The 24,308-nt window shown below is 40.7% G+C and overlaps 2 protein-coding genes across 4 annotated transcripts in view; one reads left to right on the top strand and one right to left on the bottom strand.

Annotated features, from left to right (window-relative positions):
- The window catches only part of LOC311023453 (putative G-protein coupled receptor 21), a 77,376-nt gene that overhangs the window by 14,943 nt on the left and 38,125 nt on the right, over positions 1 to 24,308 (top strand). The gene's annotated exons all lie outside the window — the stretch shown is intronic.
- The window catches only part of LOC311023451 (spermatid perinuclear RNA-binding protein-like), a 53,531-nt gene continuing 40,442 nt past the window's right edge, over positions 11,220 to 24,308 (bottom strand). For 2 of the 3 annotated variants that reach the window (XM_084025289.1, XM_084025288.1), the window contains exons 12-18: positions 20,951 to 21,159; positions 20,383 to 20,532; positions 18,646 to 18,780; positions 16,912 to 17,052; positions 16,711 to 16,828; positions 16,305 to 16,355; positions 11,220 to 13,439 (exon numbers count right to left, since the gene is read on the bottom strand). In XM_084025289.1, coding sequence (XP_083881415.1) covers positions 13,351 to 13,439; positions 16,305 to 16,355; positions 16,711 to 16,828; positions 16,912 to 17,052; positions 18,646 to 18,780; positions 20,383 to 20,532; positions 20,951 to 21,159 — 893 coding nt within the window. In that variant the 3' untranslated portion in view covers positions 11,220 to 13,350. Of the gene's footprint in view, positions 13,440 to 14,763; positions 16,162 to 16,304; positions 16,356 to 16,710; positions 16,829 to 16,911; positions 17,053 to 18,645; positions 18,781 to 20,382; positions 20,533 to 20,950; positions 21,160 to 24,308 lie in introns of those variants that run through there. The other variant, XM_084025290.1, reaches the window with a different exon arrangement.

The following is a 24,308-nucleotide window of genomic DNA, read 5'->3' as shown; positions in this document are numbered from 1 at the left end:
TTCGTTTTGTGAGTACTGACCCTATGTGTACTACTGCAGAAGTCTGGTAACATCCATGCATTATTAGTGGGGTAATTTTACGAGATAATCAAGATGTACCATCAAGATAGTACTAAGCCATTCGGCTGATAGCCCTATCTTGACCAATGCTGACCATCGCTAAAAATGCTTCTGAGGGGGTATTTGGCCGGATGTCTTGGTGGAAATTACCTAGGGTGCATTTTACTCCGAACCATCACTTCAAAGGCTCGGCCTGGCCCAAGGATAGTGGCGGGGAATACTGAACTGGCCCGTGGGCTCGGGCAGAGAATCTAAACTCTAACAAGCCTATTGCAAGAAAGGAGAAAAAGATGCAGAAGGGAAGAATTTGGCTGCTTACCTTTACTAAAAAAAAACTGTTTTACAAAACAAAAATATTTCTTTATCTAATTATATATAAATCTCTAATAACAGTGTCTTGGTTATGCGCATTATTGCGCGCCTCAGTACTTTACTGAAGTGGATGCCGTTCATTTTGAGCCCTGTGTGGTCGCTTGAAAATGCCTTGTGTCATTTCATCATGCTGTCATTCCATGTGATGTACACAGCAGTGAGACAGCTCAGGCTGGATGACCGCAGACAGCTACGAGGTAACATCAGCAGGATCAGGGGTGGCTGAGGTCATTCCTTTACTGTGGAGAGACTTTCTGAGCAAAATTACATTACTGGAGAATTTACACTGAGTGAAAGGAATCCACGTAATAAACCAACTGTACTTGAGGAGCCACAGCACTAAAACCAGGTCTGAAAGGTACAAATCGTGAATTTGTTCTACAGCTAAGTAGAAGTTTAATCTGCCATCAGCTTTAAGCTGCTGTTAATTGCTCCAGTGTTGTTCCTATAGAAAATAGAATATAATTGAATTTCATCATTTCCTGGCTTGCGTGTTCATCGTTAACCAGCATGTTGGCAACATCAGAAGAATTGATTTGAACACCCCACAAAATTCTGATATCAAATTTAACACTTGACAGTTTATTTAAATATTTATCAGTTGATTTTCCAAATACATATTATCAATCCCTTTCCTGAATCCACATGAAACAATCTTCACTTAAATTAGATCCGCAACACAACACTTGAAAAAGGAAGGCACTGTTTACTGATGACATTCTAGCATATGATGGGCTATTCTTTTAAAAGGAGTCTGGTGCATCACTTCCTGCTAACTTCAGAGAACAATGTTGTAACTGAATATTGTCTGGTCTAGCTCAGATAAAAACAGAATCACTGTGTGTCTGATGTTGCTTGCAGGTGAATCTTTGTTTTGTTTTCTCTGCTTCTAAGACAACAGAGCAGCTACTGTAAAGCAATGTAATTTGGCATAATAATTCTGGATGGGAACAACATTATTCGGTTACAACAGTCAAGCATGGCTGAACGTGATGCATTTAACAAGCTTTAGGTGTTTAAATCGGGTGTTTGAGTGAGTTAGCGAACAGGAAAATGGGTGAAGTTTGAGGGGCCTGTTAGCATTCTTCACATCGCAACAGCAGCAGCATTTTAGGCAAACTAAGGCATGAATGTAGGAACTTAACTAATGGTAATGTAGGAACTTAACTAATGGTAATGTGTCACAGAAATATTCCAAACATGACTCGCAATTTTATATGGAGGCTGTGTGAGAGAGAGAGAGAGAGAGAGAGAGAGAGAGAGAGAGAGAGAGAGACGGTATTAGTCTTTCACTTTTTCTCTGTCCACTCTCCAGTCAGATGGCTGCTTATTGTCAAACTCATATCTCCAGCACGTCGGCTTCCCAGAAACAAACAAACAATTCTTGGTTAATCAGTTTTTCATCTCAACTGCCTGAAAGCTCAAGAGTTCATAGAATTTCACAGGCGTGTTTGTGTGTGTGTGTGTGTGTGTGTGTGTGAATCAAAAACACAAAAATAAATGAGGTTTTCAGCTGTTGGTGATAACATAAATTCCCTGTAATGTTCCGTGTATTCGAGTTAGAGATATAAGACGCAGTGTGTCTTCAGGCTAAACAAGCGGTTTATTCAGTTGATGAGATATCAGCGCCGATGTAAGTGATTTGTTTAAAAAGAGAGACAATGCTTCAGTTATTTGTTCAAACCACAGAGAGGAGACGCAGTTAATGTTTACATGGAATTATTAACCGTGAACAGACGATAATAATTTAGGTTTCGGTTAGGGGTTTACGTCTGATGTTATCAGTTGAACAAGTCATTCCTACACAATGAAACTGCATTGTGAATTACAATAAAACGAACGTTGTTAGTGTCCTGTTATAACCAAGTAGTTTAGTTGTGTTTTGTTTCAATTTCATAGTAAATAACGCTGCAGGATTTCCTCCCGGTGAAGCGGGCGCTTGCTATGTCAGGAAATCCCACGCTCAGAAACCCTGGTGAGTCCCATTTAAGTCTGGCAGAATCGATATTAAAATAAGGACAAACATCTGTCTGAGGAAGATACGGACAATCTGCTTTGTGTGTTGACATGAAAAGTGACCTCTGGGTCAGTGTCTTGTCTCTTTTCATCTATTATCCCCATGCCCTTATGAATACATCATCTATGAGCTTGTTTTGTATATTAATTATTGAAAAACCCAAAGATACAGTACAGCGAGCCCTGCTGCCGGCCCGTGCATATGCGTCTTTTTTCTTAGTCCAAAACCTTAAATTGATTGAAAAAAACTAGATGCAATCATTTCCAATAATAATAATCAACTTCAATCCACATCTACACAACTGTAGGATCGATCGCCATGCAATTTAATCCAGACATTAATTTTGGCTACAGTATTAGTGGGTAAAGTTTTACTGGACACCATTTAGTGTTTACAGGCTAATTTGGCTCGACGCAATGCAGGATCGGATGGATGCAGCATTTAAGTAAATTACAGCATCACAGACTAACCCATGGAATGTAATGGAAATCTGAAATTGAGGGGAATGTTAACCTTTTTTAAACAATACTCACATGACGTTTGTAGTTACCAGCGTGAACAGGAGGAATGATATACATACAACACAATGAACACAGATCTATCTGGAGATGGCCTGGGCAGCTATCCCTGCTATAACTGTAATTAATGAGGCAGCAGACCGCAGTATGAGCATAAACAGACACATCTGACCTCAGATCAGCTACATTTGGACGTCACACTCGTCAACACTCAGCAAGCCGATGGAATCAAAACAAACACTGCACATTAACGAGCACGGTAAGCACAGAGCCAAAGACGGCAGGACGACGGCTCCTTATCGGGCTCCTCCTCACTTCATAATGCCTCGTTTCATCGCCCGTTAAACTTACATTCTCACAAGTGTGATTGTTGTGTGGCCTTGGCGGAAGCCGACCACAGCTGTCACGTTAACAAAGCTGTTTTCACTTTGAATTGATTTGAATATAGATTGTGATGGCCGACTCCACACTTTTCTTTTCTGTAGTGAGACCACTTTAACTGCTTCATTTCCTTTTCTTGACTCGGGCTGTGAGTTTACACGAAGATGTTGCCTGAAATCTTTGTTAGAACTCTTTAGTTTCCAGTGAGACGTGATAGTTTTCTTCCCCGATCATCATACAGTCAATAAAAATATATATTTACCTCGATACTCAAACTGTAGCAAAGGTAATGACATTTTCATATTGTCCCATGCCTAGGAATCAAAACATCACATCACAACTCACATTTCAAAGTATAGACGTTTAATTTGTGTGTTTACCACCAAAAAGGATCCTAATTAACTTTCTATTTACATTGTTTTCGTGTCCCGTTGTGACTATTTCATGACACTTGGCTGATATAGCAGACTAGAAATTCTTCCCGTGACCTTTCCTTCCTCTATTCCTTCAATCGTCATGTGTTTCCTACCCTCCTTGCTTCCTTACTCCCCTCCCTGCCTTCCCCAAAAACAGCAGCGTTGGGGTTCTATCTATTATTCAGCGAGGTTTCTCTGCTGCACACAAACGCAGCATCAATAATAGAGCCGGAAGCTAATTAATGATTGAGAGCAGCGGGTAATCTGTGGCCCAGCGTGTGAATGTGCAGTGAAGGTTGGGTTTGCGTGGGAGGCAGGTAGGTGGCTCCACTTCCTGTCAGGATCTCCCCTCCTCTGTCTGCTGAAGGAGGGAGTGTCTACAGTACATCTGCAGACTCCCTCCTTGTAGTTACGCCCCCTACAGGCAGGCTGATGTGCTGTTCAGCTGTGCATCGCCCCTAAGTACATTTACTCGCTGCACTAAAGCAGCAAGTTCAGGTACTTCACTTGAGTATTTCCATATTCTGTTACTTTCTACTTCTCCTCCACTACATCTCGGTAAATGTTGTACTTTGCACGGCATTTTTCTCACAGGGTTAATTACTTTCATCCCTAAAGAAAAAGATACGGTGAGGTATCACCATATTTTGCATTTTATTGCACCATCAATACTTTTAGTACATGTACTTGTAGTGTAGTATTTTTATTGTATTGTTAGTACTTTTACTGAAGTAATGTATCTGAATACTTCTTCCAACTTCTTCTAAAGTGATGTGACAATGCAGCAAATGGCTTTTTTGTTTGTTTTCTGCATGTTTTTTTTTTCCAGCATTTGATTTCCATTATTTTTTCAGTCTGGTTTTCACCAAAACAGCTCAAGGAGACACGCAATCTTCACATGACAGCGACGGCGTTTTTGACCCGCTAAGACGTTAAACTTCTCCATAAGACTTGCTGAATGAAACCACAGTCAGAGGCTCCACTTTTGTTTTTGAAGGCCAGCTCGGTAACAAATGAGTTCATCAGATTGCTATCGTCAAATTTGTCTATTTTAAACTTTGAAGGCAACATAATTAATTTATATTTTTATCAGATTAACTCCCTTCTCTCTTACATCTCTGAATTTCTTAGGCCCTCAGGCATGTTATTTACGTAAGCTGCAGTCACGAGAGCATTGTTGGGCCTACATTTGAACAGCAGGAAATAATGTGATAAAGCAATTCATCTGGAACTATTCATCAGGTCATTTATTTATTTTTTATAAAATATTGATATTTGCCATCTGTGTATTGATACAAATTGGCACACTTCCAGCTGTTCTGGAAGGTTACAAGTCATGTGTAAGATAATGTTGCAGTTCAAATGAGTGAAGAATGAATAGATGTATTTTCCCCTCATACAGATACCTTTTATTTAAAAACAGAACCTCTTTGTCTCCCAGGGACCTCCGATAACTCCTGTTCTCCTACTGTCCTTATCTCTCTTTATGTAATTCATCGTTGAGTACCAGTCTGTACAGAGAATATGGAGGTTGCATTAATATTTCAGTCTGCAGCCAGTGGCAGGAGAGGACACAGAGGCTTCGGTTTGAAATGTATTTTTAATGTTGTTAATTTTGTCTCTTCCATTGACTTTATTCCCCAGTGATGGGCTAACCTGAGCCATATTCTTAACTAATACAGCTGGAAAAAAGGTGAAACTGTGACTCCTCCAGAGACGGCTCTGAAAATGAAATTGAAAATGGTAACACATTTTCGTGACATGAATTTTTCATACTGTCCCTTGGCTTGTTGCATCATTGTTCTCTGTGTAGTCTGCAGGAAGTGATGTAATGCGTTTCACGTGGACTGAACCCTGCATTTAGTTCATCAACCAGCTTTAACAGTGAAATGTTATCTTTTTAATCAAATTCACACAAAGAAAAAAATCTGTATTGAATTCAAGCAATAGCCAGCTCCCGTTCTCTATGAATTATCGTGCATTACCTTTTATTGAGAATGAACAGTGAATGAGAACAGCCTGCATGCGGTTGGCAGACAGTTTCATATTTACAACATTATCTTCCCAGTTGGAGTTTTCTTAGTGTCCACCTTCTCACCGAGCTGTAAGGAGGGCTGTAACGAACGATCAGATTCATTATCGATGAATGTGCTGATCATTTTCTTGATTAATGGATGTTAGAAAGAAGTGAAAAATGTCCGACATCATTCCGGAAATAGTTGACAATTAATTTTCTGTAATGGTCCATCCTTTCCCTGGTTCCTTGTGCCACTGAGTGCATGTATTTGAGCACATACTTGGCATATTAAGTATTTTAACTTCCTCTCTTTTCTTTCCACTGAGAAATCTTTCTCCACTAATTTTAATTTGAAAGAATCGGAATTTTGTTTTAGTCCACAAAAACCAAATAAAGGCTGGTTTCTTTTCCTCATGTTTGTCCTTGACCATCCTACTTCCACTCCTCTGAGGGGAGTCGACGAGCCTCCGGCTGCTTCTCTACAATACAGGCCAGTGTTGAGAGGGAGACAGCAGCTCTGTTATCAGTCCATCTCATGATCTGCAGGTGCAGCAGCAGAAACGGCAACCGGAGACCTCAGTGAGGCTGCAGCCCTCGTGTTGATCCGTAACCTCACGTGTCACAGACCTTAGATCTGTCACTGCAGATACGGCTGCAATTCTGGGTTAATGCGTCCATTGCAGGAAATAGTGGAAACGGTTTATCGCAAGAGGCCAAGACGGCTAAAAACTCACATTTTTGACTTTATTAAGACGGTTATCTTATTGAAGTCACAATTTTTGTATCATGACACAGTGTATATGTGTGTGTGTGTGTGTCTCCTCACTAAAGGCGCACCTATTTAATTATAGTCTATATTTAGTTGCCCATCCATATTTCTTTTTTGGAGACTCCTACAGAGATAAAATCATACCAAGAACCCTGACTACATCCTGTCAGGCCACCGTCTGCTCAGCTCCCTTACAAAATACTTCTCAATGCTCCGTTTATATTCCTAATATTTATCTGATTGATCGACCTGGATATGATTTACTGTACTTCCTGTTATTGAGGGTAATTTTGGATTGTCTAATACTAGTGGCCTGGAGGAACTGCAGAGCGTCCTCGTGATGAACAAGCAGAGCTTATGTTTACAGCTGGAGGTTAAAAGACTCGCTACCTCTCTTCTGTCTCTTCTGACTGAAGCTGAGATCTGGAGCAGATAAAAACGCCGTGTGATAACGGCCTGCTGGGAGTCACATATATTTGACAGAGACAAAGTGTTTTGTGTTTGAAGAGACAAAGCAGCCAGTTTCTGCTGCTGCGGCTGATGTCGGGTCAGAGAGGTCTGCTGCTATCTAGTGGTTGAATTTAGCATGTGCTGAAATGACGAGGAGGACAGGTTCTTTTCGTTTTTCTCCCATCTCCCTCCACTGTCCGTTTTCATTCCATCTTCTTGTTGTGCCTCTTCCCCTTTTTGTTTTCTTTCATTTAGAGTTGCACCTGTACAAATTAATTAGACGTTGGACAAAATGAAAACTTCATGTCACGATGAAGTTCCATTGTCATCTATGTCATCCTTTACTTTTCCTGACGATTTTTTGCCATGTTATTGTTTCAGTATTGGTGTGGAAATGTGTGAGCAGGCTATCATCATGACAACACTAATGTCATCAATATTTTCTTTTATTCCTCACATCCCTTTTGTCTTTGTCTTTGTCACATCTCTTCCCATCTTTTTCTCTGACTTCACCTACAGTGAAAACATAAAAGAGGAGGAGTCGTAGTAGGAGAGGAGGAGGAAAGGATGTAGGGAAGGAAATGAATAGAAAGATGTGTAAGAAGGGAGAAGGAAAGGAGGTGAAGGAAAAAAGCTGGTACTGTCGTACCTCCAGTTTCCCTCTTTTTCAGCGTTTAAGGACTAAGAAGTGCATAACGGGTGCCTGAACACAGCATTTGTTTAGCCTCTCTGAGGTTGGACTATCAATCCACAAAGCTACACAATATTGTTGATTCCCTGAATATTTGCAGGTTCTTTCATCCAAAACATCCAAACAAGGAAAGTTCACCAGCAGAGGAGGCTGCAGTCCCAGTAAAACAGATTTGAAGCTCAGATGGAAAGAAGGATGAGTGGATCCTCTGTTCTTACGAAAGTCCTGAACATACCATGTCATGAGTTTCCTGCCAAAATAAATGCGATTCATGATATTATCTTGATAATGATCTAATTTTGCTGAAAAACTCTTAAAATGGCACTTAAAACATACTGGAATCACTTTAGTAAAGAAACAAATTTGTTTGCATCATAGATAAGACAAGTCTTGTTTTAGTGAACGGCAAAGCAGTCAAATAATCATATAGATGATCATAAATGATCAAATCAAGGTCTCCCCGCATAAATAAGGAAACATTTAAAAAATGTATTTGTGTTCGCTTTTCCAGTCTGCACGGTACATTAACTTCTACTTATAATATAATATTATTATATGATTAGTTCCTTTTTGAAGACAAATGTATTAATAAAAGTCTTAACAACCAAAATGGATTAGAACACGTGTGTATAAAGGAAACAAATTAAAGCAATTAAACTAAATTCTTCTCATATTAATGTAGTTTCAAGCAACCAGATATTAACTTAATATTTATATGTATTATAATCAGATACGTTCAGTTTGAGGATACACCTCCATCCATCCATTGTCTACCGCTTATCCTGTATTTAGGGTCACGGGGGGGCTGGAGCCAATCCCAGCTGTCATTGGGCGAAGGCAGGGTACACCTGGACAGGACGCCAGTCTATCACAGGGCCGACATGTAGAGACAAACAACCATTCACGCTCACATTCACACCTACGGGCAATTTAGAGTGATCAATTAACCTATCCCCATCCTGCATGTCTTTGGACTGTGGGAGGAAGCCGGAGAACCCGGAGAGAACCCACGCTTACACGGGGAGAACATGCAAACTCCACACAGAAGGAACCCGGGGCCGACCCGGGGATCGAACCCGGGATCCTCTCGCTGTGAGGCGAGAGTGCTACCCACTACACCACCGTGCAGCCCAGGATACACCTCATTAATGCTAATAAACTCTCATATCCTGAAGTAGATTATTATGCCTACTATGCATTAATAGGCTCATTTCGTCATAAACATGTTTGCTAAATGGAAACGGCGTGATCATCGTCCTCTGAGCCGATGTCTCAGGTGTTTATAAAGGTGAACAAACTGCAGCTAAACCGCGTCTGCGCTGCAGTGCATCATGGTCCTGAATGCTCCGCTATGAGATGACAAACTGCCATCAGCGAGGGTGGCATGTGGCTACGTTGCGTAATCCAACACCTTCTGGCTACTTTCTCACCGCTAAAAATACCGGCAGGATCTGGACCTCCATCTGATACCGTCTGCACTCGCATGCTTCACCAAACATCCTCCACCGCTGATTTAATCCATCACACAGGCACCGTCTGCGTCCTCCGTCAAACAAGAGAGAAAAACTCTGTCTGAGACACGGCGATCGCTGCAGCAGATCAAGCCCAAACGGGGGCAGAGGGACCAAAGACTTTTTATCTCATTGTGGAGGATCATGCAGGCTCACGTCTGCCGAGCTGCAAAGACGCAGGGTGTCATCGGGGGTCAGCAGCAGGACGCTGCCGAGTCTCAGCACTGGAAGTAAACAGGATAAAACCCTGTTGTCGGCGTCCAGATGCACTTTGTCACAAATCTGAGGAAGAGCTTTCTGTCCGTTCAGCTGGAAGACGAAACCTTAAAGGCTCATGAAAAGCTTTACAAGCTCTCAGGATCAGGCACAGTAAAGTCTCAAGGAGAAACATGTCGGGTCAGCGTGGCTTGTTCAGTACTGATGTGGGCCGAGTGAAAAAAGGGGCATCCCCATCTATGTATTGTGTGTTTAGATGATTTACTTTATTTCCATGTCAACATAGTTGACAGTATAGGGATCAATAATCAATACCCTGAAGCCCCATGATACGATTATCATAATACGATCTTAAAGTGGCAGTCCATAAGATTTGAGATGCGTTGCTAGCGGCCTCTTTGGTGGTAGATGGAACTGCAGGCAAGCCTCTGGGACTCATCTCCCTCACAGAACAGTGTCAACTGTCTCTCATCTTCATGATGCCTTCAAATGCTCCACACTGAAAGGAGTTCTGTCTTTTCACTCGTTCACTTTGCTTCTTGATGACTTTCTTTCTTCAATTTGATTATTTTTTTGTTTCTTTTTCTTGGGACTGGAAGTTGAATGGTCTTTCTTCTCTTCCTGTTGATCCTCCGTTGTGAGTCAGCAGAAATTAAATGTTACCATAAACGCAGCGTACGCTTCCGTGAGTAGCTCCACCTGGGCAGACCAACCGCTGCTGACTGATGGAAAAAACCTCACTCATTTTGAATTTTGCGCGGGAATGTCACCACAGACACGTAGCTTGATTTGAAAAATACAGGATACAAAATACATATTTAAAATGTATCCTTTATTCATGCAACCATATACGAGACCATATGATTCATGATCATCTTGTGAGTGTGTCTTTGTGCTAAGCTAATGTGCTTTTCTTTTGAGTTGGGTCGAGTTTCTCATCATTCCTACAGAGCGGCGTCCTGGAGAAGAGCTGTGCTACGTGTTGAGAAGTGAGAATTTAGTTTGTTCTAACTCGTTCATCTTCAGACGGACCTGAAATACTTTGAATTATACAAACGTCTCTGTTAGAGATGGAAACTAGACGAGATGTCCTTGTGTATTACTGTTGCGAGGTTAAACCCTTGTGTCTTCTCATGTCATTGGTTTTGAACCACATATAGAAGCTTCCAAAGTGACTTCATTCAGGTGTTTCAATTAAATGTTTCTGAAACTTTTCATCAGATCAACGGTTTGGAGAATCTCCCCTCAAACATTTTTTTTAATGACGTGACTAAAGAAAACAACATTCATTAGTGTTGGACAAGTGAGACTCAAAACACATCACTGACCTTTTATTTGCTCCGCCGTGAACAACGAGCTGGATGTTTCCTGGACGGTAAGTGGGACGAGTTTAATCGGGTAGCAAGTTATAAAAGTCAGTTTTCAGTCTCCTGTGCTGTTGTGTTGTTCCTGATGTGTGCGTCGTGTAGCACCGAGGTTACATCAGCAAACCGGAGAGCTAATAGCTTCCTGTAGAGATGCAAACACAGGTTTTCTCATTAGGTGCTTCAGCTTTTCCAATAAAAAGCTGGTTTCGTAGTCTTGTTTTGGGCCGTTGTTCTTGCTGTGTAATCAGACATTTTTTTCCACTTTCTTTTTCAGATGCAATTAGCTCTGCAGCAGCCGAGTGTGACGGGAGGAAGAACTTGCAGGTTAGGAACAAACACCACACATTCCCCCAAACACTTTCACGCAAAGTCTTTAAAGTCCAGTTTTTAATGTTACACATCGGAAAAAGCATCTTTGATTTAAAAATCCCAGAAGTCAAATAAAACAGCTGGAGCTGTACTGAACTAGTATGGAAGTGCAGAGACAACAAAACTACCGAGAGACAAAACTAATTTTAGTGGATCGGTATTCATTTATTATTTGTTTATTTTTTAGCACAAAAAATAATTTGGAGAGCTTGTTTTGAGCGGTATCACATTTCCATGACGATGGATCTAGATCCATGGTAAAACTAGAAGCTTGTAAACAACAGTTAGACCTTATAACCCTCAATACAAAACGTAATTCTTTAATGCAAATTGAAACAAAAGAAATATTACAGTAAACTCTTCTCTCACATTTGACCTTTGTGTTTTTTGGACATCTGTGACATCTTCTGCAGAAAGAGTAAAATTAGTTTTACATTCTACCAGAGACATTCATCAACACTTGAACAGCACATCATATTACTTTGGGTTTCATCTTCAGTCAACAGTTTTTCTGTCATTTGTTTGCTTGCCTTCATGTCACATGATCACATAAAGTTGGTTTGAAGGTTCCTGAGTTGAATATTGCTTGAGACACTTGTGCTTCCCACTCAGACTGCAGCAACAATTAATGCACCAAGAACATGTTAGCAGGTCGTTTCATCTGGCGCCGCTTTAAATCAAATCTTCTGGGTGCGAATATGATTTAGAGTGCTAATAGTTACTGGTTAGTAATAGTTTCTCAATTCAAAGTCGGTTAAGATTAAATTCAATAAATTATCTTGAAGAAAAGTTCCACATTTTGTTCCCAAGCAGTTTCTTTTATATGAAAATTAATTCAGGTTTTATGCAGTTAGCATCACAGCTGAGCAACAAGTGGGGGAATCTGAAAACTCTGACAACAAGCTTCATAAAAAGCGAACCTTTGTTCCGCTCACACCTGCTGCTTTGTGTATTTAATTTGGAGGGTCTATTATATCTATTTATCTATACTACCGCACAGGATAGTAATTATTACCAAGATTAAATTATAATTGTTTCAGCATTCAACTGCCGCCACAGGATACACATTTACCAACGGATTCTACCTCCGAGTTTATACGGAGATATCCATCCCCATCCCTGACGTTTCGCAGACATGTCATTAATTGGATTAGATTCAATTAATATTTACTTCTCAATCTAGGCTTCGATCTAGGAATATGCTAAAACATTATATTTCTTATTAACAGAGATAACAGGTTTCTAAAACCCTGCATGATTTCTTTGAGGAGCATCTACAACCATTTAAACCAGCTTCCAACGTTTCTCTATATTGAGAGCCTTTAAAACAAACAAAAAAGAAACATACTTATGAAAAGTATCTGTTGATCATGTTATGACCCACAAGATTTGCATTGCGACCCCTCGTAGGAGCCCCCGTCCTCAGGTTAGGAACCCAACAGATGTGTAACAGCAGGAGACCTAAGGTGAGAAACTTAATTTTAAGAGCTTATTAGTTCCATAATAATGAAATAAAACCTGGAATTGTTTGTGATAATTATGATCTCGGAGGTTTGAAATGGAAAATTACCACTCAATCTACTTTATGATTGTGTTTACATAGGGATTATATACCATCAACATACCAATACAGTGTTATAGACAGTTTGTAAAATGTATTTCACTCTTAATAATTATAGATATCTGAGATATTAGCCACTACTGTATTTACATTCATAGATATATTATAAATATGTGTTCTTTACCTGTCGTTGGGTTTACACAGACATCCATATATACAGATAAAATATTGTATTTACATACAGCCGATCACATTGTAGTGAATGTGCCGGTGCTGATGGTCTGTTTGAATGAAGCGACGTGAGTCGTCGCTTTGGGACGAGCTGAGATTCCCGAAGGCAGAAGAAGTATTGCTTTATGTTTTATTGAAATTTTCTGAGCAAGTTTGATAAAACCGAGTCCCGTCCGTGGCCTCTTCTTCTCTAAAACCCCAACCTGGACTTGACAGCGTGTTGCCCAAGGTGTTTTCAGTCCTCCATATTGCTTTCAAAATTGCTGCCGTGTCAGGCGTGGAGGGAGAAACCCGGGCGAGTGGCGGCGCAGAGATTGAGAGGCGCCGACAGAGTTTAACAAGGGTGAGGGATTTAATGAGAGGTCCAGGCTTCTGCAGAGTCTGGTCTCGGTCCTTCAGGAGGGTCAGAAAAGATCCTGAGGGCCCAGGTGGATGATGATAGGCGTGGCTATGGTCTGCGGCTGGTAATAGGCACTGTCGATGTACAGGCCGCCTACAGACGGGAGACACGAGCAGGCAGGGTTACCAGGAATAATCAATACACTTAATATTGATCCTTGTTTACTGATGAACATGAATGGAGGTGGGAAATGCTTCAATCATAGGAAAATAATAGGAGTTGAACTCTTTTCAGTCATTTCACTTGTACAAAATAAAATGATGATTGTTGATGGTTGTTATGGTGACAGCACGTCAGTTGGGCTAGAACATGATGCCATGACTCCCCAGTTTAATGTATACTTAAGTGGCCCACTGTTGCTATGTCAACAGTACACATAGAAATGGTGTTCTGTGGCTGTACATCATTACTGTGTTTGAATGAAAAAAAAAAAAAAAAATGGCTGTCGCACTGACCATCATGCTACCTTTATTTGAGTGAGAATGTCCCTTCTACTCCTGTTTTATTTCTATGGCTTCAACCTTGTATTCGCTGAAAGTTAGAAGACAACACTGCAGATTACATACTTTGGCGTAGCTGTTGTTATTGCTGCAGCGGTTCTCAGGAGGCCTAATGCAGCTCCCAGGATTCTTAGCGCTGCAGCCCGTCACTGTCAAGGACAGCAGCGACTGCAGCAGCACTACAAAGATGTTTCTCTCTACAAAAGCCTCCAGCACATGTGAAATCTGGGTGTTTGTGTTTGCAAAGTAATTATAACAGTTACAGGATTGTTCCGAGTTTATTTTAAGTACAACTTGCTCTTATTTTTGTAGGTTTGGTAATCATTGACTTTCTGCTAAGTTACAGTTCCTCCGCCTGTCGAGCCTTCTGTTTACAATGACAATAATGATGGTTTAGAAATCGAAATTAATTTATTTAAATAATGGTTCCTCGATTTCTGACTTTTCTCATTTTACAGTATGCTTTTGTGTAACCTGTTTGTTTTACTTCTTTTCAGTGACGTCATTGCACTTCCAGATCTCAGCTATGAACTTGGTGAGGATAATGATTTTACAATTATTGATAGAAATAATGGTGATAGAATGAGATAAGATCCAAGTTGTATTTAAACAGAAATGCCTGTTTCTTCTCAATGTGAGGTAAAATAAGAGTGTTTGATACCTCAGTTGGATCAGGAGTGATGTTATTTTTTGCTTAAATTATACAATATAAACAGCTATACAAATATATAACTATGGCTATTATATAAGACAACAACGGGTAGACTGAGTAAACTAAAATACTTAATTTCAGTCAAAAATGAATCATATTGCCTGCAGCAAGCATCGTAAAAGGGTATCTGCAGCTCCTACCTGGATGTTTGGATAGTGTATGAATCATGATAAAAAACCTTTACGAACCACAAGTAACTCAGCTGTTGACAAAAAAATATTAATTTATTTAAACAGAATATAACCTACAATCAGGTCAAATAAAATCTCTCAGAAAAGAAAGTATTTGCACTCAACACAAAATGGCTCAACAACAGTATCTGTAAACTTGAACTCGAAAGAGTTTATAACGGAAAGGTTTTCAGTGCGACCTAGTATTGTAAATCTTTTTTTTTTTTTTACCTCCACAGAAACAAAATAGTATTAGAAATTAAAATACAAAGCCGCATCCACATCCATAAATGACAGTTAAAGAAATAATTCGCCCTTTGACAAAGAACCTCTCTGATCAATAATATTTCATAGTCTACATGTTATCAGTTTCTATCTGTGTATTTGGTGTGACTTAATATAATAACATAATAACAAATCATTTTAGTTCCCAGTAGACCCTTTTACAGTCAACATCATCTGTGGTGGTGAATGTTCTTCGTCGTACTTCTTCTACACTAACGGACGTGATCATTGGTTGCAGACTGTTAAAGGGTGTAACAGCTTAGCGACTGGTGAGTTAGTAGCAATGCAGGAAATGTTTAGTTCCCTATATGTTTAACTGCTTACAGTGGATATGTATTTAGTCTTAATTCAATTTGATTGGGTATTTGTTTTAGTTCCCTACAGTGGATATTTATTTAGTTTACGTTGTGGTCCTTTTCCTCTCCTATGATGAATATTAGATCTTTGAGGTTTAGGGAACGTAACATCATATTAAGAACTAAAAGAACAGTAGGGGAAGTGTTTGTATATTCCTAACTGACGATGTTTGCTCTCCTGCTGTCGGTATTTATTTATTTAGGTTCCTACATCAGACAATTAATAATTGTTTTCAGCTCACTACAGTGACGTATGTTAGCAGATATTGGGTTGGATCCCTTACAGACAATGTTTCCCTCACATGAGATATTCAGGAGTTGGATTTTTCTTTATGTCCATACAACAACTGTTTGCTCTGTGTTTCCTATGGTGGCTGGTTGATCTGTTTCCTGTGGTATATTTTCTTTTGGTACCCGACAGTAGATGTTGAGCAAAGTGTTGAATTTGACCAATCCTCTAGAAAAAAATGCTGAGCTCAGTTTTTTTTGTTGGATATTGGTCTGATGATTAAACTCTGTGTTCTTCACAACTTTCCAATCCAATGTAGCTGGTTGCTTGTGAGGAAACATGCATTACAACAGTGGTACCGATTGGATATAGTGGTCAGGAGTTTGTGGAGTCCAGCGTTGGTGTTTGGTGGCCTGTTGTGAACATCAGGGTATAACTTTAGCAATGACTTCATGTGAAGTGGGTGAGGTGAGGGTCCTAATAGGGGTAGAGGTGGGTGATGGGGTATGATGTGGGGACTCTGATGACTGGGACAACTACTGAAGGCATTCTGGAGGGAATACCTGAGGAAGATCAAAGAAAAAGAACTGAGATGTAGTGATGGATCATAGAAATATAATAGTAGAATTGTCTCTTCTATTCTGATTATATTTCTATGTAATGGACAAATCAAATGGATGGATGATGGAAAGTTGACTGAGTTTACCGTAGGGAGGGAGGGCGCCTGCAGGACTGTAACCATAAGGAGCACCAAAACCTGGGAATATGACACATAATTATGTATTTTATTACAGACATTTTAATGAACATTATATCACACTATGTCTTATGATTGTTTATCTTGCCGTTGAAGATGCAAATATTACAAACATGTTTTTGGTAGTAAAATAACAAATGTATGGTCTCAGCAATTAGTCTATTGCTTATTACTTAATTATTTCCCCTTGTTTCCAGTCTTTGTGCTAAGCTAACAGGCTACCTTTGTATTTAATGTACAGGTGTGAAAGTGATGTTAATCCTCTTATGGATTTCTCCACCAGTCAACACTTTTATCCCTGGTCATTTTGTTCACCTATTTAACAATAAAGACATTTCCATGCAGCTGGACTCACCTGGTGGGATGTATCCATGTGTGGGTGGGGTGCTGATGTAGGGAGCTCTAGGGATGACGGGGACCCGTGGAGGTCTGGCAGCGAGTGCTGGGAGGGTCAGAACTGAGGCCACGGGCCGCTTTGGGTACACAAACACACCAGGTACACATGAGCACCAAACATTATGCTGTTTAGTTTAAAGGTGATGCTTCATTTACTCACAGGAGGGTTGGGTCTTTTCTTCTTGTTGCTTATAGATTTGGAGCCGGAGAAAAGGCTATTGAGGGCGGCGAGGGCTGCGCTGGCTTTGGCAACTTTCTTATTGGGACCGGTTCCCCGAAAAACCTGCTTGTCCACCTCCACCTGTCACAGTGGAGAGGAGGATGTCTTCTGGTTAGGTTTGTATGAAGAGGTTATCTGAGGATTTTCTGTTTGTCTCTTGAAATGATTTGTTGCTTCTGGGATTTATAGAATATTATTAAATTATCTGGACCCCAGAAGGAGAGGAAGGTGGATTTATAGTACAGCATGTCTAAAGAAAAGTCATAGTAAAGCATGTCGATAAAAATAAGTTTTTTTTTTAATGACATGCTTTACTATGACTTATTTTAATGACTTTTCTCTACATGTTATACTGACTTTTTAAAACTTTTTTCAACATGCTATGGCCTTTTTCGACGGCTGTTTTTTGTTATTGAATTTTCTAGACATGCTATACTGACTTTTTTGACATGCTATACTATGACTTTAAACATTTTTTCAGCTTGCCATTCTCTGACTTTTTTCTATATACTATGCTATGCATAGTATATAGTATGTCAACAGTATTTAGTTCTCTTGCAGGACATTAGCAGCTGATGAGCATCACCTGAGCCTTCTGTGGTTCCAGGTATAGAAGCTCACCAAAGGAACATGGACGCCCCTTTTCTCCTTATGTGTTAACATGGCTACTGTTTAATTTGTTTAAGATATTCTCATATATCCACACATAACTGACCATTTCATTTTTATTTATTTGTGAAATAAATGTGTCTATTTGTAACATTTAACTTGTCTGGTGTCCCATTTTTGTTGTGACCTTTGAGCTGGGGTTGAAAAAAAATTATAACATGTCTAAAAAAAGTAATAGTAGAAAAAAAAAAGTCATATTCTAGTATGTTGAAAAAAAAGTAGTATAGAATGTCAAAAAAGTCCTAGTATAGCATGTCGAAAAAAAGTCCTAAAAAAGTCATAGGATAGCATGTCGAAAAAAAGTCATAGGATAGCATGTCGAAAAAAAAAGTCCTAAAAAAGTCATAGGATAGCATGTCGAAAAAAAAGTAATAGTATAGGATGTTGAAAAAAATCATAAAAAAGTTTTCAACATGCTATACTGACTTTTTTTGTCATGCTATATACTATGTCTAAAAAATATTATAGTCTGTCAAAAAACGGGTCACTTAATTATCCGGGCAGAAGTTCTGACTTATTCACTTTCTCTCTCCCTCCCTACACATACACCTCTCTGTAACCCTCTTTCTCTCTATTTTCTTAAACTATCCCATCACTGCTTACTACACGATTTTCTTATGTTTCTTCTAAGCTGGAAAACACATTATTTAGATTTGTCAAAAACTTTTCAAGGGAAAGAGTTGCCACATATTTATCACAAGATATAAACCACAAAGGGAACAAGATTCTGGTTCCTGCCCAATAAAAACTGTGGAAACCACATATTATATTTGTACAAAGTCTATGTCAAAGAAAAAAAAAAACCTCCTTCACCGTGATTCAGATTACTTTTACAGGATAAAACTGGTTTGATGTTCACCTGTCTTTCCTCACGTTTTTGTTGTTGATGTTTTTATATGTAAGAAGCAAACATCCAAACATCAAACTCCCTCATCAATTCCTAATAAGACCCTCTGCAAGGAAGACAGGAAATCTATGAAGTTGTGTGTGTGTGTGTGTGTGTACCTCTATGATGAAGCGTTTGTCGTAGCTGCTGCCGCTCTCTGATATCAGCTCGTATTTGAGGCCACGCCGTTTCTCGTTCAGCTCCATCACTGGGTTTTTACCTCCTGCCGTCAGGATCGGACCCGGAGCTCTGGTCTGCAAACGGATAGAGAGAGAAGAGTCAGGCCTCATCCAAAAAGATTTCCAATGATCCCTGTCACACTGTGCATCACAGCTACAGAGTGTAACTATCTGATACAATGTGATGACGATGAGCTGACTGATACTTTAACATTTTATCTCAATAACAAATATAAACCACATTTAAAGAGTAACTACTCTCCTGAACCACTGTCCTTTTGAAACCAATGTATCTGGGTATTTAGTAGTGATATTTTTTGATTCTGCTCCAAATCTTGACATTTAAGTGAAAAGTATTTGAATTCTGTATATTCTGTAATAGATATACATAATGACTGTCCTCTACTGGTTGAAACATGGCTATTGCAATTAAATATTTTCTATTGGCTGATCTGGAGTCAGGCAATGAAGGCAGCTTTGATAAACAACTGTCACCAACAACCCCCTATATATTCTTAAACTTCTAATTCACAACAGTTTCAAAGAGATTAAACTATATTTTGTCACTGTAATAGACCTTTACAGCACTTAACTAGCTATAATCATCTGTTTATTACATATTACTGTTTATTCTGTAGCACATGATGGTGGCACTTTACTCCTTTTTGCATTAATGGTTGGATTCTAAATTGGACTGTTACTATTCAACTTTATAGTCGTTGCACGGTTTGTTTTTGTATTCTGTTAGTTAAACACTGTCTGTTTTTGAAGTGCTGTAAAAAAAAAAATAAAGGTTATAATAACGATTTTCTTTTTCTACCAGACATACTAACATGAGAAAGTTCAGCTGAGACGAAAGCTTGAAGTATTCAGGGATTTCTGCTGAAATATGGTTATTTATAATTTATTCTCAAGCTGGAAAATATTACATTTTACATTACATTAAAATGGCAGACTGATAATTAATGAATGCCAGATGAATATTTTAGGGCATGTTTTTTGGCAGGATGAGACTCCGTACTAAATAATTGTGAATGTTGAATGAACCTGTGTGTAGTTGTAAAGGTGATGCAGCAGCCTGATGTGTGCTTGTTCAAGTCCCAGTCGGCAACATTTTTTGATCATATTCACTGAAGCCGACACTATGCTCCGATAGAACAACATAAAACATCTGGTTTTAGAAAAAAAAGTGCGCCTCTACGTGCATGTACAGCCTGCTGTTTTTTTTGCAAAAATCGACAGTGCCCAGATAATCCTGTCCAATCAGCACGCAGGGCTGTGTTCGTGCACACACAGAGCCCCTCCCCCCTCGGGTAGTTCATCTATCACAGGAGGGAGGAGGAGGGAAGTAGCAACAATCTTCCAATTCCTCGGTTAAAAACCGAAATAGGAGGTCCAAAACAACCAAGGAAAAGAAAACACCAGTGGAAAAGAAGGAAAAGAAATATTGCGACGGTGCCCGTGATAAAACCAAAGTCAACATCGGACACGCGTTTCAAAGGTGGCGTGATCTAAGGGATTTCAAAGGGCACGAAGTCGAGGGGAAGGAGCTCGGTGGTCGTGGGGGAGGAGCCCAAGAGTTGTAAACATTGAAAATCTGACAGAGTGCCCTCGATCCGCCGGACTTGCCGACTGGGACTTTAATGATCCCAGTGTTTCTGTGTGTGAGCTCCCCACCTCCTGTGTGTCTGTGGAAGAGGTGATGGATGTGGAGCTGGAGCTGGTGGACATCCTGTCGTTCTTGCCTTCTCCATCTGACTTCTCGTCTGCACTCAGCGAGTCCACGTCTCCGTCGCCGCCGAGCACGAAACCCAGCGCCTGCAGCGCCTGAGGAGGAGACGAGGCACACAACTGCTGGTTATATCATTACCTTCAGTAAATAGTCTGGTGATCGTCATCCTGTTAGAAAAGTAACTGGGACACTGTCTCTAATGTCACATGCATCATCTATGACGGAGCTGTCCTTGAGCAAGGCACCCGACCACCTGACAGCTGCTGCACTGAGACTGAAAAAGGCTCTCACCATCATCATCAAAACCACAAAGACTGGGTGTTCTGGGCAGCTCTGATGTGTGAACGTGTAGCTGAATTAATAAATGTGTGTGAACAACAGAAAGTGCGAGAAGTCAAACTTAACAAGTTCAATAAAATCTTTGCCACAAAAAGACTTGAAAGAGTTTCTTTGTGTGATCCTGATATGAATCTGAATTTTTTAAAGTTTAATGTGACAGTTTAAACTGAATACCTTGAGGGCCACTTGGAGCTTGGCGGTTCTCTTGGAGTTCCCGGTGGCCTGGTAGGTGGTCCCCTGGATCTCCACAGACATGGTGAAGACCGGCGCGTGAACCGGACCGGACTGAGAAAGCAGGCGGTACTGGAGGCCCGGGTGGATCTGATTGAGGCGCATCAGAGCGTTCATGGGGTGATTTGGATCCGTCATCCTCCAGTCCAGGACTAAAGGAGGTGAAACGTACATGAGCTGGGAGTTTTTAAACTCTGATTAAATAGTACAAGGGTTAAAACCGTTTTTAAATCAACTTACGGTAACCTCTGTCCTATTTCTTTGAAAAGCCACATGCTGCGTTTAAAATTGTTACACACTATATTGAAATTTCTACCAACAGTTTAAACATTTTGCTACTGTGGCACTTGCAGTAAATGGGCTAAAACATGCAAAACCTCTGTTGTGGTCTTCTATCATGATGCAAAACCACAGGGACGTTTAGTGAAGGTCCTCCAACACTGAATGTCAGAACAAACATAATAATGACACTTAAAGTCTATAAATACATGAGGAGCTCTTGTGCATGGAAGTCTCCATCAATAAAACAGGAGTAATGAGTGGTTAAATAGACAAGTCGTGAACACAGAAGCAGGAGGTCTCAGAGGCCGTTTGATGTGCTCAGCCCCCTCACTCTTATTATCCAGCTGATGAGATGACACTGGCCCTGTGTTACGCTGAACCACTTCACACCTCCACTCTGATGAGAGGTGAGCAGAGCTCTATGTAATATCTCACAGACTAATTGAAAATGAAGCTGTGACACTTGACATTTATTCTAACAAAAAAACCAAACCAGCGTAACAAAATGCTTTTATCCCTCTGCTGTAAGTCCAACTATGTCATCTGTGCTTTCAAGATACAAATGGTTGGCTTAATTCAGTTCAGTCTGTAAATGCTTTAGAATAACAGAACGGGAGGCGTGAAGTAAATGAGACTTGGAAGTCCTAACCTTCAATATCACTGTCATTGATAGAAATACCACTCAGAGATGATTATACTCTTTCAAGGCTGGTGGTCGGTGTTCTAGAAGGATTCTGCTGCTGTCAGGTTAGAAGTAGCCTAAATGTGCATCAGGACTTCTGTATGATTTACTGTTTTTCGGACACCATGTTTTTTTAGATGCATCATTCTGCAGGTCTTTCACTAGTGCTTCACGGTATGCCGTCTCCATCTTTTCTGAATCTGTCCGAACATGTATAGTTCATTAAACTCATCATCCACCAAAGAGCAGGTGTTAACGTATTATTTTACGTGTTCCTCAGTAACGTGAAGTGGACAGAAAGGAAAAGTAGTCAGATGGTGAGAGTGATATTCTGTTCACAAACACCACGTCAACCAACACACAGCTTTTTACAGTTACTGTGGTGTCTTCCTGATTTTAGCAGCTTTCCCTCATTAACGTCTCACAGAACTTCATCTGAATGTATAATAGCCTTGAAAGCCTCTCTATCCTGTCATCTATTATTCCATTACTGATTAAGCTAAGAGAAGCTTGACACACTGGTGACAGGAACCAGCAACAAGGAGGTAAAAATGCTGCCGCTGCAAAATCCAAGATCATGTCGGCTAACGGCACCCAGCACCTTTACACTCGAGCGTGGCTCAGTATGAATATGGATGTGAAGGTGATGAACAGGTGCTGGGAGGAAGAGAGGGGGAGGTGTTGATACACTGTGTGTGTGTGTGTGTGTGTGTGTGTGTGTGTTAATCCCTCTCCATCTCTGCCTCCTATCACCTGCTTTAAACTGGAGACAGATGAGAGTTGTCTAAGAGAGGGACATTTTAATTACTGTGACACATACAGACAGGAAGCAGGGAGAGAGGCAGGGAGGCAGAGAGGGGGGTTGGGAGAGAGATAGAAAGAGGGGTGAGAGGGAGGGAGGGGTTGGGAGAGAGATGGGGAGGTTGCAGGGAAAGAGGAAGAAATAGAGAAATAGAGAGAGGGGGAGGGAAGGAGTTGGGGAGAGAGAGAGAGGGGGGGGAGACAGGGAGGGGGAAGGATGTTGGTAGAGAGAGGGAGGGGGTGAGGAGAGTGAGAGATAGAGAGAGGGGTGAGAGCGGGAGAGGGTGGGGAGAGTGGGAGACCTAGAGAGAGGGGTGAGAGGGATGGGGTGGGGGGAGATAGAGAGAGGGGTGAGAGAGGGAGGGGATGGGGAGAGATAGAGAGAGGGGTGAGAGAGGGAGGGGGTGGGGAGAGAGAGAGGGGTGAGAGAGTGAGGGGGTGGGGAGAGGGAGAGAGATAGAGTGTGACTGTGTCATTTTGCCTGCTGGAATGTGAATGTTGTGAGCAGTGAGAATCAAGGTCCCATCTGGTCCAGGAACTAAACATGTCCCTTGTTGAGATGTGGGCAGGTCGGACAGACTACCTGTCTGACACACCTGAACGCTGACATGTGGCCTTTAGTGAGAGAAAACCAACTATTGGTTGGAAAACACTACTGCAGAGAACGATTGAAGCCCTTCTGATATTTAGCTTAAAGTATTAACATTAAGACTTTGAGGAATATGTAAACTACAACAGAACAGTCGGAGGTCCATTCATCACTGAAACTCAACATCACGTCTCTGACATTATGTCAGCCAAGAAATATGAAAACAGCAGAGATTTAAGTTAAGATGGCTACAGCTACAGTTATTATACAGGTGAGAGATACTACAGTAAGGTGAGGTGAAACATCCACGGTGAGCTCAGCTGCTCATGCGTAAAGCTGCAGTCAATAATTATTCTATGCAGTTGGGGTTGAATTTATGACGCTGTAGCTGAGCTATCATTACATCAAACACCACAGGGGTTCAGGAATACAGAGGCTTTAGTCCGACGCTCAGCCAACACAACCAGGTCAACTCACTGCACACATACAACCCTCGGAAGTATTCTGTGTTACATTATAAACTAATCTGCCGCAGCCAGAATCTAACCAGTGCCTCACTCACAGCAACAGAAACAGCAATATATCGGTTATGATAACCAAGTGTAGACGTATAATTAGGAAATCAGGGGAAAAAAACTTGTCCAGTTCAAAAACACTGTGAGGTGTTAAACGACAGAAAAACAAAACAATGTGGCAACAATCTAAATATAGATGACATCAGCCGATGGAGGGAGGGGGGCTGCAGGTATACACTAGTATACTCATTCTGACATTTACAAAGGTAGCAATGATACAAAGACTTATGCCCTGATGAAGACACGGATGGACAGTTGAGACACCATTTTCTCAACTGACCGGCAGACCTTTTCTCACCTGAGCAGAGGTGCAAACAGACTCCTGATAACCTCCGAATGTGTCGTTCAGCCCCAGCAGCTTCATTTCCTCCT

This window comes from Eutrigla gurnardus (genome assembly GCF_963514095.1).
Source record: "Eutrigla gurnardus genome assembly, chromosome: 13".
NCBI classification, from domain to species: Eukaryota; Metazoa; Chordata; class Actinopteri; order Perciformes; family Triglidae; genus Eutrigla; species Eutrigla gurnardus.
This window is presented reverse-complemented; position numbering and strand designations above follow the sequence as displayed.